Source organism: Anolis carolinensis, chromosome 6, assembly GCF_035594765.1.
Source record: "Anolis carolinensis isolate JA03-04 chromosome 6, rAnoCar3.1.pri, whole genome shotgun sequence".
NCBI lineage: Eukaryota > Metazoa > Chordata > Lepidosauria > Squamata > Dactyloidae > Anolis > Anolis carolinensis.
In genome coordinates this window covers 67,439,644-67,454,566 of record NC_085846.1, presented here as the reverse complement: position 1 = coordinate 67,454,566, position 14,923 = coordinate 67,439,644, and the positions used below count along the sequence as shown (strand labels likewise).

The 14,923-nt window shown below is 40.6% G+C and overlaps 2 protein-coding genes and 2 non-coding genes across 4 annotated transcripts in view; 3 read left to right on the top strand and 1 right to left on the bottom strand.

Moving 5' to 3' along the window:
- Positions 1 to 3,254: 3,254 nt before the first annotated feature.
- On the top strand, positions 3,255 to 12,099 carry rpsa (ribosomal protein SA). The gene is made up of 7 exons (XM_003223959.4): positions 3,255 to 3,410; positions 6,472 to 6,639; positions 7,530 to 7,648; positions 7,925 to 8,170; positions 8,793 to 8,921; positions 10,148 to 10,316; positions 11,943 to 12,099. The coding sequence occupies exons 2-7, from the start codon at positions 6,507 to 6,509 to the stop codon at positions 12,035 to 12,037; spliced, it is 891 nt and encodes a 296-aa protein (XP_003224007.1). The 5' UTR covers positions 3,255 to 3,410; positions 6,472 to 6,506; the 3' UTR covers positions 12,038 to 12,099.
- On the top strand, positions 7,060 to 7,215 carry LOC134292826 (small nucleolar RNA SNORA62/SNORA6 family). The gene has a single exon (XR_009999957.1). It is a non-coding gene; the product is annotated as a small nucleolar RNA SNORA62/SNORA6 family (small nucleolar RNA).
- On the top strand, positions 8,303 to 8,460 carry LOC134292827 (small nucleolar RNA SNORA62/SNORA6 family). Its single transcript, XR_009999958.1, has one exon. It is a non-coding gene; the product is annotated as a small nucleolar RNA SNORA62/SNORA6 family (small nucleolar RNA).
- A 59-nt stretch (positions 12,100 to 12,158) lies between the features above and the next one.
- The window catches only part of tmc2 (transmembrane channel like 2), a 103,459-nt gene continuing 100,694 nt past the window's right edge, over positions 12,159 to 14,923 (bottom strand). The window contains exon 20 of the mRNA XM_062983753.1: positions 12,159 to 14,910. Coding sequence (XP_062839823.1) covers positions 14,699 to 14,910 — 212 coding nt within the window. The 3' untranslated portion in view covers positions 12,159 to 14,698. The remainder of the gene's footprint in view (positions 14,911 to 14,923) is intronic.

Genomic DNA, 14,923 nt, shown 5'->3' with positions numbered 1-14,923 from the left:
TGTGTTTGTCAATGAAACTGTTTTATTGATAAGGGGAGAGTTCCCCAAACTGCCAAAGCATGGTATTGGGTGTTCTTTTTGAAAGGATTGAGTTTTCCAAATACAGTGTTCCCTCATTTATCGCGGGGGTTACGTTCCAGGACCACCCGCAAAAAGTGAAAATCTGTGAAGGAGGGACGCTATATTTGTGTTGTTTACAAGCACGTGCCTGGTGGCAAAGTGTGTTAAAGCACCGAGCTTCTGAACTTGCAGACTGAAAAGTCCCAGGTTCAAATCCCAGGAGCGGAGTGAGCACCCGCTGTTGCTCGAGCTTCTGCCAACCTAGCAGTTCAAAAACATGCCAATGTGAGTAGATCAATAAGTACCGCTCCGGCGGGAAGGTAACGGCGCTCCATGGAGTCATGCCGGCCACATGACCTCGGAGGTCACGCTGGCTTTTCAGCTTAGAAATGGAGATGAGCACCAACCCCCAGAGTCAGACATCACCGGACTTAACGTCAGGGGAAACATTTACCTTTTACAAGCATGTGCATGGACGCTCCCGCTAGTACGCTGCCTTGTGAGGCGAAAACAAAGCTGCTTCAGCCTCCTTTCTTTCCCTTTGGCATCTCCTTTCTTCTTTCCTTAGGCTTCTCCTTAGGAAGGAAGGAGAAAGAGAGAGGAAGGAAGAAAAATTGTAATTTTTTATGGTTTATTATATTCTTTTAGTGTTTATTGAAAAACCACCAAACAGCGAATCCGCAAAAAGCAAACCGTGAAGTAGTGAGGGAACACTGTAGGTATATATAAGTGCTTTTTCCTTAGCCTGGGACTAGTAGCAATGAATATTTATATTTCTGGAATTCACAGCGAGGACTTACCATTCTCCATCGACCTGAATAGCGTTAAAGCAAGCAGGTCAACTCCCATTGGCTATACCACTATGAATGTGCCTGCTTATATCTTATTTCAGGCTCAAAGGAGTTGGGTCTAGTTCATACTTGGAGGCGAGACAAACTCAGAAAAAGCTCTGAGGGATCAAAAGGAGAAATGGCACAAAGTGGGAGGATTTTATGGGTCCAGGTAGCCTTTTCAGCACTGTACGCTGGTTTGAGTGTTCGATTGTCACTCTGGAGGGAATGCTTTGAATGAACACTCCTCATTCTGGAAACCCAGGGCCTTTCCACACAGCCATATAACCCAGAATATCAAATCAAATAATCCAGAATATCTGCTTTGAACTGAAAGCCCTTCCACACAGCCCTATATTCCAATGCAAAATCTCAACGCAAAAAATCCCACATTATCTGAGTGTGGACTCAGATAACCCAGTTCAAAGCAGATATTGGGCACCGCAGTTGAAGGGATATGTTGACAAGCTGGAAAGCGTCTAGAGGAGGGCGACTAAAATGATTACGGGTCTGGAGAACAAGCCCTATGAGGAGCGGCTTAAAGAGCTTGGCATGTTTAGCCTGCAGAAGAGAAGGCTGAGAGGAGACATGATAGCCATGTACAAATACGTGAAGGGAAGTCATAGGGAGGAGGGAGCAAGCTTGTTTTCTGCTGCCCTGCAGACTAGGACACGGAACAATGGCTTCAAACTACAGGAAAGGAGATTCCACCTGAACATCAGGAAGAACTTCCTCACTGTGAAAGCTGTTCGACAGTGGAAATCTCTCCCCCGGGCCGTGGTGGAGGCTCCTTCTTTGGAGGCTTTTAAGCAGAGGCTGGATGGCCATCTGTCGGGGGTGCTTTGAATGCGATTTCCTGCTTCTTAGCAGGGGGTTGGACTGGATGGCCCATGAGGTCTCTTCCAACTCTACTATTCTATGATTCTATGATTCTATGATTGTGGGATTTTCTGCCTTGATATTCTGGGTTACATGGCTGTGTGGAAGGTCCCTTTAAAAGCCCTGTAATGAGGTATCATAAGAAAGCCATCCTAAAATTGCAGGAAAAACAGTGTGAAGTGGTTTCTTTTTGAAATACAGCTCCCAGCAGGGGCATTGGCAAACACTAGAGTGACTTTCTAACTCCTCAAAGGTTAATATACGTATTTTGTTATACAGGCTTTTGTGCGCTATAGGTGTCCAGATTGATAAATATATAAAAGATGTTTCAGTTTATGAAAATGTTCGCTCAGGTCCCTTCCACACAGCTGAATAAAATCCCACATTTTCTGCTTTGAACTGGAAGATATGGCAGTGTGGACTCGGGGCCGTGCCACACAGTCCTATATCCCAGACCATCAAGGCATAAAAACCCACATTATCAGAGTGTGGACCCAGGGCCCTGCCTCACAGCCATATAACCTAGAATATCAAGGCAGAAAATCCCACAATATTTGCTTTGAACTGGGTTATCCGAGTCCACACTGCCATATATTCTAGTTCAAAGCAGGTAATGTGGGATTTTATTTAGCTGTGTGGAAGGGCCTTCAGATAAACCAGTTCATAGCAGATATTGTAGGAGCCCCGGTGGCAAAGTGTGTTAAAGCACTGAGCTGCTGAACTTGCAGACTGAAAGGTTCCAGGTTCAAATCCAGGGAGTGGAGTGAGCGCCCGCTGTTAGCTCCAGCTTCTGCCAACCTAGCAGTTCGAAAACATGCCAATGTGAGTAGATCAATAGGTACCTCCGTTATCTCCGGCGGGAAGGTAATGGCACTCCATGCAGTCATGCCAGCCACATGATCTTTGAGGTGTCTACGGACAAAGCAGGCTCTTCGGCTTAGAAATAGAGATGAGCACCAACCCCCAGAGTCGGACATGACTGGACTTAACGTCAGGGGAAATCTTTACCTTTACTAGCAGATATTGTGGGATTTTCTATCTTGATATTCTGGGATATAGGGCTGTGTGGAAGGGCCCTCAGATAAAACATTTCAAAGCAGATGTTGTGGGACTTCTTTTGCCTTGACATTCTGGGGGCCCTTCCACACACCCCTATATCCCAGAATATCAAGCAGAAAATTCCACAATATCTGCTTTGAACTGTGTTATCTGAGTCCACATTGCCATATATTCCAGTTCAAAGCAGATATAGTGGGATTCTATTTAGCTGTTGGGATGGGGCCTGGGTAATATGGCTGTGTGGAAAGGCCCTAAGTGACTCTGGGTCTTTGCTTTAGAAGAGTGTGGAATCCTTCGCACCCCGCCCCTTTTGCCTTAGACCCCGCCCCCAAGATGGCGGCGCCCTTGCGTAGTATTTGGTTCCGCCCCGGAATTTGGCCGTGGTCGAGCGGGAACCGGAATTCAAGAATCTTCCCGCCTTGCTCAGAAACGCGAGAGGTACATTGGACATACGAGCCGTGACGTCGCCACTTTTGGGAAGGCGCTGATTGGAGGATGCGGGGGGTATATATAGACGTCACCGGCGCCAGGGCCTTCTTTCTCTCCGACTCCAGGGAGGCCTCCATACGGCGTTGCAACCGCGTGAGTGGCCTGGCCGTCGCTGTTTGTCCCACACAGTGGAAGGGGAAACAAATGGGGAGGGGAAGGCCTCTGTTTATGTGCTCTACCTCTTCGAAGCAGTTTTAACATGAATTCCAATATCTGTACACTTAGTTGGCCCTCCGTATCCAGGGATGCAATTAATCACGGCATGGAGAGTTAATCCAACAGGAAAACCTCGATTTGCCCATTTTATGTAAGGGATGGAGTTTTACTCAAGTGAAGCATTCGTGGTTCTGCAACCAAATCAATGGATACCAAGGGCCTGCTATGTGTCTATAACAGACCTGGGCAAACTTCAGCCCTCCAGGTGTTTTGGATTTCAACTACTGGCTGTTAGGAATTGTGGGAGTTGAAGTCCAAAATACCTGGAGGGCCCAAGTTGCCCATGCCTGGTCTATAAACATGCTCAAATGTTGAAGAGGGGAAACAAACTACCCAATTGAACTGCAGTCGTCCCACCACACTTGCAATTTTTACTTTTTTGCCAATCACTATGTAACACATTATTTTTAAAAATTCTGTTCCTGGATTGACAATGTTATTTCCTGTTTAATTCTGTGGTACAGTAGAGTCTCACTTATCCAACATAAACGGGCTGGCAGAACGTTGGATAAGCGAATATGTTGGATAATAAGGAGGCATTAAGGAAAAGCCTATTAAACATCAAATTAGGTTATGATTGTACAAATTAAGCACCAAAACAGCATGTTATGCAACAAATTTGATAGAAAAAGTAGTTCAATGCGCTGTAATGCTACGTAGTAATTACTTTATTTACGAATTTAGCACCAAAATATCACGATGTATTGAAAACATTGACTACAAAAATGCGTTGGATAATCCAGAATGTTGGATAAGTGAGACTCTACTTTGGAAGTATCATATTTATCTATGCAATACAATTGTAATTGACTTTGGATTGATGAATATGATTATCTGGCTTTGGATTTTTGAATAATAGTCTAATGTTTACATATGTTGTTTTAGTGTTGTTTAATTGCTTTTAATTGTTATTCGGGCATGGAATGATGCCAGTTGTGTAAGCCGCCCTGAGTCCCCTTTGGGGTGAGAAGGACGGGATATAAATGTTGCAAATAAATAAATAGTTGTGTTGTCGAAGGCTTTCATGGCTGGGATCACAGGGTTGTTGTATGTCTTTCGGGCTGTGTGGCCATATTCCAGAAGTATTCTCTCCTGACGTTTCGCCCACATCTATGGCAGGCATCCTCAGAGGTTGTGAAGTCTTTGCTTAGTTTTTCCATACCTCGCAACCTCTGAGGATGCCTGCCATAGATGTGGGCGAAACGTCAGGAGAGAATACTTCTGGAACATGGCCACACAGCCCGAAAGACATAAAATAAATAGTTCTTCTACTCCAGAAACTTCGTTTTGGAGTAGAAGAACTATTTATTTTGGTTTTGGTGGCTGTCACAAACTATGTTGAATGGGTTGGGACTTGATGAGATACTCATTGAAAAACTAGAGCAAAATGTGTTGCAGGATGTATTGCAAAAACAAAGTTCTTTCTCCCACCCTGGGCTTTCCACAGATATAGAAACATCACTGGCCTAGTTTCCAGTATACCTCACAACCTCTGAGGATGCCTGCCATAGATGAAGGCGAAACGTCAGGAGAGAATGCTTCTGGAACATGGTCATACAGTCCAGAAAACTCACAGCAACCCAACTTTTTATGTGTTTTTATGATAGAACCAATTAGGAAATGACATTTACAACCCAGGAACAAAAAAATGTGTTACATAGAGCCCTTCCATACTGACCCTATATTCCAGGATGTGATCCCAGATTATCTGCTTATCCCAGGTTATCTGGCAGTGGAGGCTCATATATTCCAGTTTAAATCAGATAATCTGAGATTATATCCTGGGATATAGAGCAGTGTGGAAGGGCCCCTAGTGTTATTCAATATTAGTTTAAATGCTCTCTATGTAGATCTAGGGACCCTTCCACATAGCTGAATAAAATCCCACGTTATCTGCTTTGAACTGTAATATATGGCAGTGTAGATTCAGATAACCCAGTTCAAAGCAGATATTGTGGGATTTTCTGCCTTGGTGTTGGGTTATATGGCTGTGTGGAAGAGCCACAGGTCCTCCAATGTAACTTTGGTCAACTTAGTGTATTCACTCAAGAGAACATCCTTCTAGGAATCTCTTGGTCCTCCAATGCTATGTTCATCTTGCAGCAGAAGCTGATTATAGTGTCATGTTGGAAAACTAAGGGCCCTTCCACACAGCTATATAACCCAGAATATCAAGGCAGATAATCTACAATATCTGCTTTGAACTCTAATGTCTGAGAGCCCTTCCACACTGCCACTATATCCCAGGATCTGATCTCAGATTATCTGTTTATACCAGGGTATCTGACCCATGGGGACGCCTATGTTCCAGTTTAAAGCAGATAATCTGGTATCAGATCCTGGGATAAAGGGCAATGTGGAAGGGCCCACAGTCCAACTGCTATAAAATCCAGCTCAATGTAGATTTTATACAGCTTTGTGGAAAGAGTCCTAGAAATTCATAGAAAGGTGTTTTACCAGATGAAGAAAACTACAAGTTCTTTATTTGTGATTTTTCATTGGAGTCCTATGCCCCCAGCCCTGTTGAATGTGGGGACTCACTGTATCAGTGGAACAAAATGTGCTCCAGTGCTCTGTGTAATTACTGTCAGGTCCTGAAGCTGGTTCCTGTATTTCCTATATAAACTGCACAGTGACACTTTTGTTTAAAACCACTTTGAAAGTGCATTAAATAGGCAGTGTATAAGAGGCCTGAGTTTCTGCTCTTCTGCTGGAATAGAGAGACAGTTCCTAAACAGCCAAGGCATCCCATAACTCTCACTGCAGTGAAGTAGTTCTGAAATCTCTGAAACTCCATTTGAAGCTTTATCTTTTTTTTTTTTTGCAATAATATTTATGATAAAGTAATAGGATTCTGCCCTTACTTGATGGATGAGGGAAAGAGTCTCACGGTAGTGATTTTCCAATTGATTTTCTAACATAGCTGATATTGTTTTAGGTTTCCTATCGTTGCTTCAAAAGGAAACCTTCACAATGTCCGGAGGTCTTGATGTCCTGCAAATGAAGGAGGAAGATGTCCTCAAATTTCTTGCTGCAGGAACCCACTTGGGAGGAACCAACTTAGATTTTCAAATGGAGCAATATATTTATAAAAGAAAAAGTGATGGTAAGATTCTGGTAAACATGAAACCTGGGATTTTGGGGAAGATTTACCTGGACACTAATGTGTAGATGTCAGAATCAGTGGGCATATAATATTAGGAAAGTTCAGTTTTTATCTGTAAACACCATTTTAGTGTTTATGACTTCAGTTAGCCTTTCCCCCAGCAGGGGGTGCAACAAACAGAAACAAAACCCAACACCTGTCCCATGTTGGACATTTAGATAGATTGTTTTAAGGCCTTACAGAATTGTAGGGCAAAGTTCTAATCTAGATGTTATTTCTACCATTTATGTGTGTTTTGTTTTTTTGCTTAATCTGCTGGAATCGTTTCCCATAACTTTCTGTTGCCAAATTTAAGTAGCATTGATTACTTGAATATGAATGTAATATGGCAGGTGGTTTCTTATGCTGCATATTAATTTAACTGCACACTATTAAAGCTCAGAGCTGAGGCCAGTTTCTAGCCAATGAACTCTTGAGTGTCGGAAGTGTGCTACAGCAAATGCTGGCAGGATTTTCGCTAACACCAGGAGAGTTCTGCTCTGTGACTGGAGTTTGATAGTAGTCACTGCCACATTTCAAGCCTGATAAAAATGAAGAGAAGTAATTAAAGATTGGAGGTTTGGTAAATACGAATCCTTGTATTAACTGATAGGGCATTTTGAATAGAACAGTGTTTGCACATCTGACTCCCCTGTTTTTCATATGAAGGCATTCATATTGGAGAACACAACTGGTAAAGTCTGGTTATAGTTGTCAGGGTTGGAATGGTTCTTCATATATTCCTGCCTTTCCCCTTTTCTCTTTTTAACAGGAATGAAGGGCATTGCAAGCAACTTGTTCAGTAGATGCACATCCAATTTTAATATTGAATTTCACCATGTTTTATGTAGGCATTTACATCATCAACCTGAAGAGAACTTGGGAAAAACTGTTGTTGGCTGCCCGTGCCATTGTTGCGATTGAGAACCCAGCTGATGTGAGCGTCATCTCCTCCAGAAACACTGGACAGGTATGGATATACTTATTGGGAAAAGAAAGTATCCTGATTATGTGATCACCATGAAATGCCTAATAATGAGCATGGTGAATGTTTTTGGTGCAATTGGCTCTGTAATTCTGGAAGCAGAACTTCCAGACAAAAGAAGAACCAAATTATATGCTTGCTTACTTAGTTACTTATACGTCTCAAAATGACATTCCTGGGCTAGAATCTAGGTAAAAATGTGCTGTATATAGTTGAAACATTAACTTGTGAGAGTTATGGCATTTCATCTCCTGTTTACAGCGTGCTGTTTTGAAATTTGCTGCCGCTACTGGTGCAACACCAATCGCTGGCCGTTTCACTCCTGGCACCTTCACCAATCAGATTCAGGCAGCCTTCCGTGAACCCCGCCTTTTGGTAGTCACTGATCCAAGAGCTGATCATCAGCCATTGACTGAAGCATCTTACGTGAATATCCCCACCATTGCCTTGTGCAATACGGATTCTCCTCTGCGTTATGTGGATATTGCCATTCCATGCAACAACAAGGTAGTGTGTGCTCTCCTATATTGAAGCATACTTATCTGTTTAAGGTATTTTCTGGATATAATTTGAATTTCTGCTGTGTAATTTTCTTGTTTCAGCAATGGGCAAAGGCTGGTTTTATGTGGAAATAGTTCTTACGCACACTGTTAGAACTCAGAGATAAGGTCGGTTCCTGGCTGATGAACTCTTGAGCACAGGAAGTGTGCAACATCAGTTTTGGCAGGATTTTTCGCTAACGCCATAAGGATCTTTGATCCAATGAGTGGAGTTTGATAGTGATTCTTGCCACATTTTAATAAGGAACAACAGCTCCGCTGGCTGCCAACCTGTTCCTGGGCACAATTTATTTTAAAGACCTATATGGCTTGTGTCCATTTTATTTGATAGATTTTATTTCTGTATGAACCTGTTAGACATCTATGATAGTATCTGAACTGTATTATTGCTCATATCCATGACACAAAATTAAATTGTTTTTAAATTTATTGGGTAATGTTATTGTAAGCCATCTATGGAGGGACAGGAGGAGTAGAAGTAAAGTTAATAAATTATTTTGTAACCTATCAAGTGACTTTTAAAGAATTTTGGTACTCCTGGGCATATATCTATCTTATGTGTTGTTCAGGGAGCTCACTCAGTTGGCCTTATGTGGTGGATGTTGGCTCGTGAAGTCCTGCGTATGCGTGGAACTATTTCTCGTGAGCATCCATGGGAGGTGATGCCCGATCTCTACTTCTACCGGGATCCTGAAGAGGTAAACTAAAATTTGTACAGATTTTTTTTTTCAAAGTCAGGAGCGACTTGAGAAACTACAGGTTGCTTCTGGTGTGAGAGAATTGGCAATCTGCAAGAACATTGCCAAGGGTTTTACCATCCTTTGGGAGGCTTCTCTAATATCCCCACACGAGAAGCTGGAGTTGAGAGACAGGAGCTCACCCAGCTTCCTGGATTTGAAATGCTGACCTTTCAGTCAGCAGTCCTGCCTGCACAAAAGTTTAACCCACTGCACCACTGGGGGTTCCTAGATTTATTATATGAAGCAGGGAGTACTTGATAAGTATATAGCATTCAAAACAGTGGTTATAAGATAGCGGTCTCTTGCTTATCGTGACTAGGTTAAGTGTAATGTACATAATATAATGTTCCAGTAGAAATTTGAGAGTTAGGTGTTGCTGAAATAATGAATAAAAAAGGAACATTGCATATAACCTAACATGAATTCTATAAAAGGCGGAAGATTTGTATAGTCTAAAGAGATACCAGAGTAAAGATATAGAGGAAATATGTGGTCTGGGTGTTGGGTGGTGTGATTGGCAGGATTTTAACTATTAAAATTAATTATTTAGTTAGGAATTATTTAGCGAATGCATTAAGAAGTATAGTGGAAAAATTGAGATTAAATCTAATTATTTCAAATGTAATTTCTGTGGTTTATTGTACAAACTATGTTCGGGGAAGGAGCAGAGGGTGAAAGTGATGTAAAAGAATAAATATTTTTATTAAAAATTAATAAAAAATTATCGAAGATGATGACATGGATTGTATAAAATGGTCAGTGTATGGAAGCACCATGTTCATCTAAAAGTAAAGTTTAGCCCAGAGCTTTCCAAACTGTTGCGACACATCAGTGTGTCAGCTGCAATGTGTTGGTGTATTGCAAAGACGTAACAAGTAATCTGCATCTTTGTGAAATAAGCAATACCATTTTTGGAAAAAAAAATCAGAGGGAAGGTTTTTGTAAGATACGTAATTTCCCTGTTCATTTCATTATTGAAATAAGGGTCCATATTGTTTATAAAGGGTTGGTTTAACCTCTTTTTTACTAGTAAAAATGCTGAATTACTGTGCTATGAAATGATGCATGTTTAAAAAGTATGTCACCAACATGAAGTGTTTGGAAAGCTCTGTTTTAGCCATTGCATAGAATAAACTATGCCTGTATTACAGGTGTAATTTCAACTGATTTTTCCTTTTTTTCAGATTGAGAAGGAAGAGCAGGCCGCAGCTGAGAAGGCGGTTACAAAGGAAGAGTTCCAGGGCGAATGGACTGCTCCTGCCCCTGAATTTACAGCACCACCACAACCGGAGGTGGCTGATTGGTCTGAAGGGGTGCAAGTGCCCTCTGTGCCCATACAACCATTCCCAGCAGGTAGATATGTTGAGAAATTCAAAACTCAGTAAATTGTATACAGTAATTTAGACTAGAAGGGGATAATCTTTTTTGGACTATGGGCTGAATTTCAATATTGCAAACATTATGTAGAATGCATGTCAGTGGCTGACATCAGCTAGTATCAACGGCAGTGGATGATAGATACATCCTTTCCTTGCCACACTATATATCCTCCATCTTCCACAAGTGTGTTGTTATTTTTTTTATGTATACTCCATTATTTCCCTCTAAAAAAGAGACTCAAAATGGCTTACAGTAAAACCAATACAATACAATTTAAAATCCAAAAATATGCAAATGTTAAAATTGAATTAAATATTAATGGTAATAAAAAAACGGATTTATTATGGCCATGTTCGAGAACACCCTCCCCAGAGATATTCGACAACCCTTCTGGGCTTCAGAAAAGGGTGAGAAAAACATGTAAAAACATGGTTATGTGCTCAAGCTTTTAATGAGTAAATGGCAAAGTTGACATTTTAGGCTGAAGCATGAGGTTTCTGGACGAATGGATCTAATTACTTGTTTTAAATTTTATATTGTATTTTAATAGTTTTTAATTGATTGTACTGTTTTAGATTTAGAACTGTGTTGGAGGCATTACATTTTGCCAATTCTTGTAAGCTGCCCTGAGTCCCTTCGGGTGAGAAGGGAAGAGTATAAATGTTGGAAATAAATAAATAAATTCTCTCCTGACATTTCACCCACATCTACGGCAGGCATCCTCAGAGGTTGTGAGGTCTGTTGGAAACTAGGCAGGTGGGATTTATATATCTGGAATGTTCAGGGTGGGAGAAAGCACATTAATTCAGGACAGTACTCTGAAGACAGAGGCATTCCAGTCAAGAAACAATCAGGGCCAGTTAACACCTCCCAACAAAGGATCCCCCCCCCAGGCAGAAAGCAGTCAGGCTATGAAGTTGCAAGGCTATTCAATGCTAATCATGCTGGCCAATTGCAACATTCACGCTTGTCTCAGACAGACAGTTCTTTTTCCCACCCTGAACATTCCACTTGCCTAGCTTTCAATAGACCTCACAATCTCTTGAGGATGCCTGCCATAGATGTGGATTAAACGTCAGGAGAAAATGCTTCTGGAACATGGCCATACAACCCAGAAAACTCACAGCAACTTAGTGATTCTAGCCATGAAAGCCTTCGACAACACATTTAACAGTTAAAGCCTTTTTAAAACCAATTAAAAACATATTCATAGATAAAACAATTGCCTTTCCTCCTTGCCCTCAACGATGACCTCATGAAACCTCACCTCTGTCATTGAGAAGTGGACTTCAACACTCCTTTAGTGCCATTGACAGGGTTAGTACCTCTAGAAGCTAACCCATCCTTTTCATTACTTCACATTTCACTGAATTTTCAGAATGAGACTCTGCCCCATAGGTCTATAGATTCCACCCTTGAATTAGATTGTTGCTTGTTTCTTTCTACTTCTTCAATTGAGGGATGCTTTTTTGTAGAGATAAATCCATGTTTATAGTTGTGATCTGAAACATCAGGTAGGTGTATAGACAAGCATTAAAATATGACAGTTAAGGATTAGTGTGTCCATTTCTTAATAGCGGTTTTTTGTTTGTTTTCCAGAGGATTGGAGTGCACAGCCTGCCACTGAAGACTGGTCTGCTGCTCCCACTGCTCAGGCAACTGAGTGGGTAGGGACTACCACAGAGTGGTCCTAATGTTATCAGCAGGAATTCAAGAAGGCAGTGAGAAATGAAAATAAAAGATCTTTCTTATTGAACTAGGCTTGGTTTACTTGTTTCTCTGGCAGTATAGTATTGTGTTCTCAGATCCAGGAGGTATTTTGTTCCTATTAGCAAAATAAATAAATAAATAAAAAATAGACAAGATGCTGAAATTTGTTTACTTAAAAAGTAATCTTTGCAGTTTGAGCCATTTTGACATTATTGCTTGAAGTACCATTTTTGTATATTTTACAGTGTAATGTCCACTGTATGTCATAAGTTCAAGGCCTGGCACAATAGCTTTGCTCACATTCATTTATGTTGAAACATTTTGTGAGAGTGTCACTGGAAGTTTGTTCATTAACATTTATTATCTGCCCTATCTTGGAAGATCTCAGGACAGCATGAGATAAAATTAGTTTAATGACAGCATAGGACAATGTAAATTCAAAGCTGTAGAATAATTTGAAGAGTCTAAAATATGCCAATTTAACAAAACAAACGAAAGTTTGTTTTATTTTTTTCACAGTTGAGCAGAAATTGTTAAACCACTAGAAAGTTTTATCAGAGCTAAAGTTGTTTTGAATGGGGTGGATTAATGCCATTATGTCAACACTATATATATATCAATTCTTGCATTTGCCATGTCTAAAGCTGGAGGTGGATGCTGAGAAAAGGAAAACAAGAATTTGATCGTTATGACTATCCCAGAAGAGAATGGACCCAGCGGTCTATAAATAATTTATTACAGAGAGGGCGGTCTATAAATTATTTATTATAATATTTTTGTTGGGTGACTTTCACAAGTATTTCACTGAAACCCTGTTAAACCATTTATAAAAGTACTTTTGGTGGGAGCAGTTTTCTGCCCCTAGAGTCATACAAACTATCAAAGAACTTACATTTGTCAGATTTGAAAGCCCACTTTAAAAAAATGTATATAGACTGTGATAGGGTAGCCATTGCAAAATCAAGAAACTTACCGCATAGCTTCCTTTGACTTACATTATAGGTTTTCCTCATTATTTTAAGCTGATTCTAGGAAAGACAGGGACACAATTTCACACCTGAGGGAGACTAGATATAAATATATACTCTTTAAAGAGTAAAAAATGAAGGTCATTGTCATGAAACAGTACACAGAAAACGTTTTTGCAACAAAACATTTAATAGAAAAGGGGTTTAGTTGTGTTGAGCTTAATGAAACTTATTCCCTTGGAAAGATGTCCAGGATTTGAGCTTCAGAGGGCTCTGGTAATTATACAAATTTGTTTGCAGAAACAATCTTCTATAGATACATAATTTGATATTGGAATGTATGCCAGGTGTGTGGAAAAGGTAGATGACCAAATGCATAATTTCTCAAGAATTTGAGTTAAATGGAAAACAATGTACACAAACTAAAGAAAGTGACATCTGTTCAAAGGAAGATTTTCTTAGAATTGGTTTTTTGTAGCCCTAAAATGGTCTTGTGTGTTCTTGCTTTGTCATTAACTGCAGAGATGTTAATGTAAATTTTCATGGCCCTGCGTTTGATGGTGTCGGGCTGCAATTGCCATCATTCATGGACTTCGGCTATATTGTGTTGGGATAATGGGAATTGAATAGCTCAGTCTAGTCTAGTCTTCAGTTTCGATGCAAGCCATAGGATTAGAGGCTAGAAAAGTATTTTAAACTAAGAACACATTTTACCCACTTCACTATGTCTGCTATTCTAAGTGTTAAATTGGTGAATCTTCCCATTAAAATGAACTATTCCTTTTAGGAGCTTAACAAAGGCATTTTCATTGGAGTTTTCATAAATACAGTAGTAGTCCTTTGATATCTACTGGGGTTTGATTCCAGGATTCCCTTCCCTATGTGGATACACAAACTTATGGATGAGAAAGTCCCATTATATATAATAGTATAGTAGAATGGTATAGTTCTTTGTATAAAAAACAAAGCCAAGGTTTACTTTTTGTATTTTTTTGGAGGCAGGGGAAGGAGCCTCACTGTATATTTAAATACATTTTAGAGGTTGCTTGGTTGGGAGGATCTCTCCCCCTACATTACAATTCACCCTATTTCAGCAATTTTGGGATGAGCCCTGAAGCTGTTTCTAGTTGTCCAGTTGCACATGTTTCTATCTGGATATGATATCTCAATTTTACAAAAAAGCATAGTCTCAAGATAGGACAGACTACAGTTTAGCTGTGCTAACGCCAGGCTTTAGCACAGTTGGTTAATCAACAGCAATAAATTACTGCCAACTAGAAGGTCAGCAGTTCGAAGCCCCATCAGCCCAGCTCACTGTCTACCTAAGCGGTTCAAAAACAGTTGTGCTGTGACTAGAGAAATTAGGCACCGCTTAAGCGGGGAGGTATTTTACGGCGTCATAATAAATGCCAGTGATCAAAGAACAAGGAGTGAAAACACTTCGGATGGAGCGACAGCATCCCCTGTGGCCTGAATCGAGCATAACCTCCAGGCGCCGAAGTTGGAGAAATGCTCATATACCTCTATCTCTTTGTCCTGTATGTCTAAATGGCATTGAATGTTTGGGTTGTTATCCACTCTTGAGTTCCCTTCAGGGTGAGAAGGGTGGAATATAAATGCTATAAATAAATACAAACTTACTAATAAAGTACTAGTATAGCAGCTACTGTCCAATTGCTAATGAGTCTTGCCTCTTCCCATTCCAAGTTGAGGTCCCTTTGGATAAGGCCCAGATCTTGGTTGATTTGAGTAAGGGACCTCTGCTGTCCTTGAAGTTGGTGGCCGAGTTACTACCACATGAGGTTTCTCATTGACACCTCTGGCAGTGTTAGAATTACTGTTTCTGGCTACATCCTTCATTGCAGAACTGGCAGATTCGGGTTTGTTCGCTTGTAAAGGAAA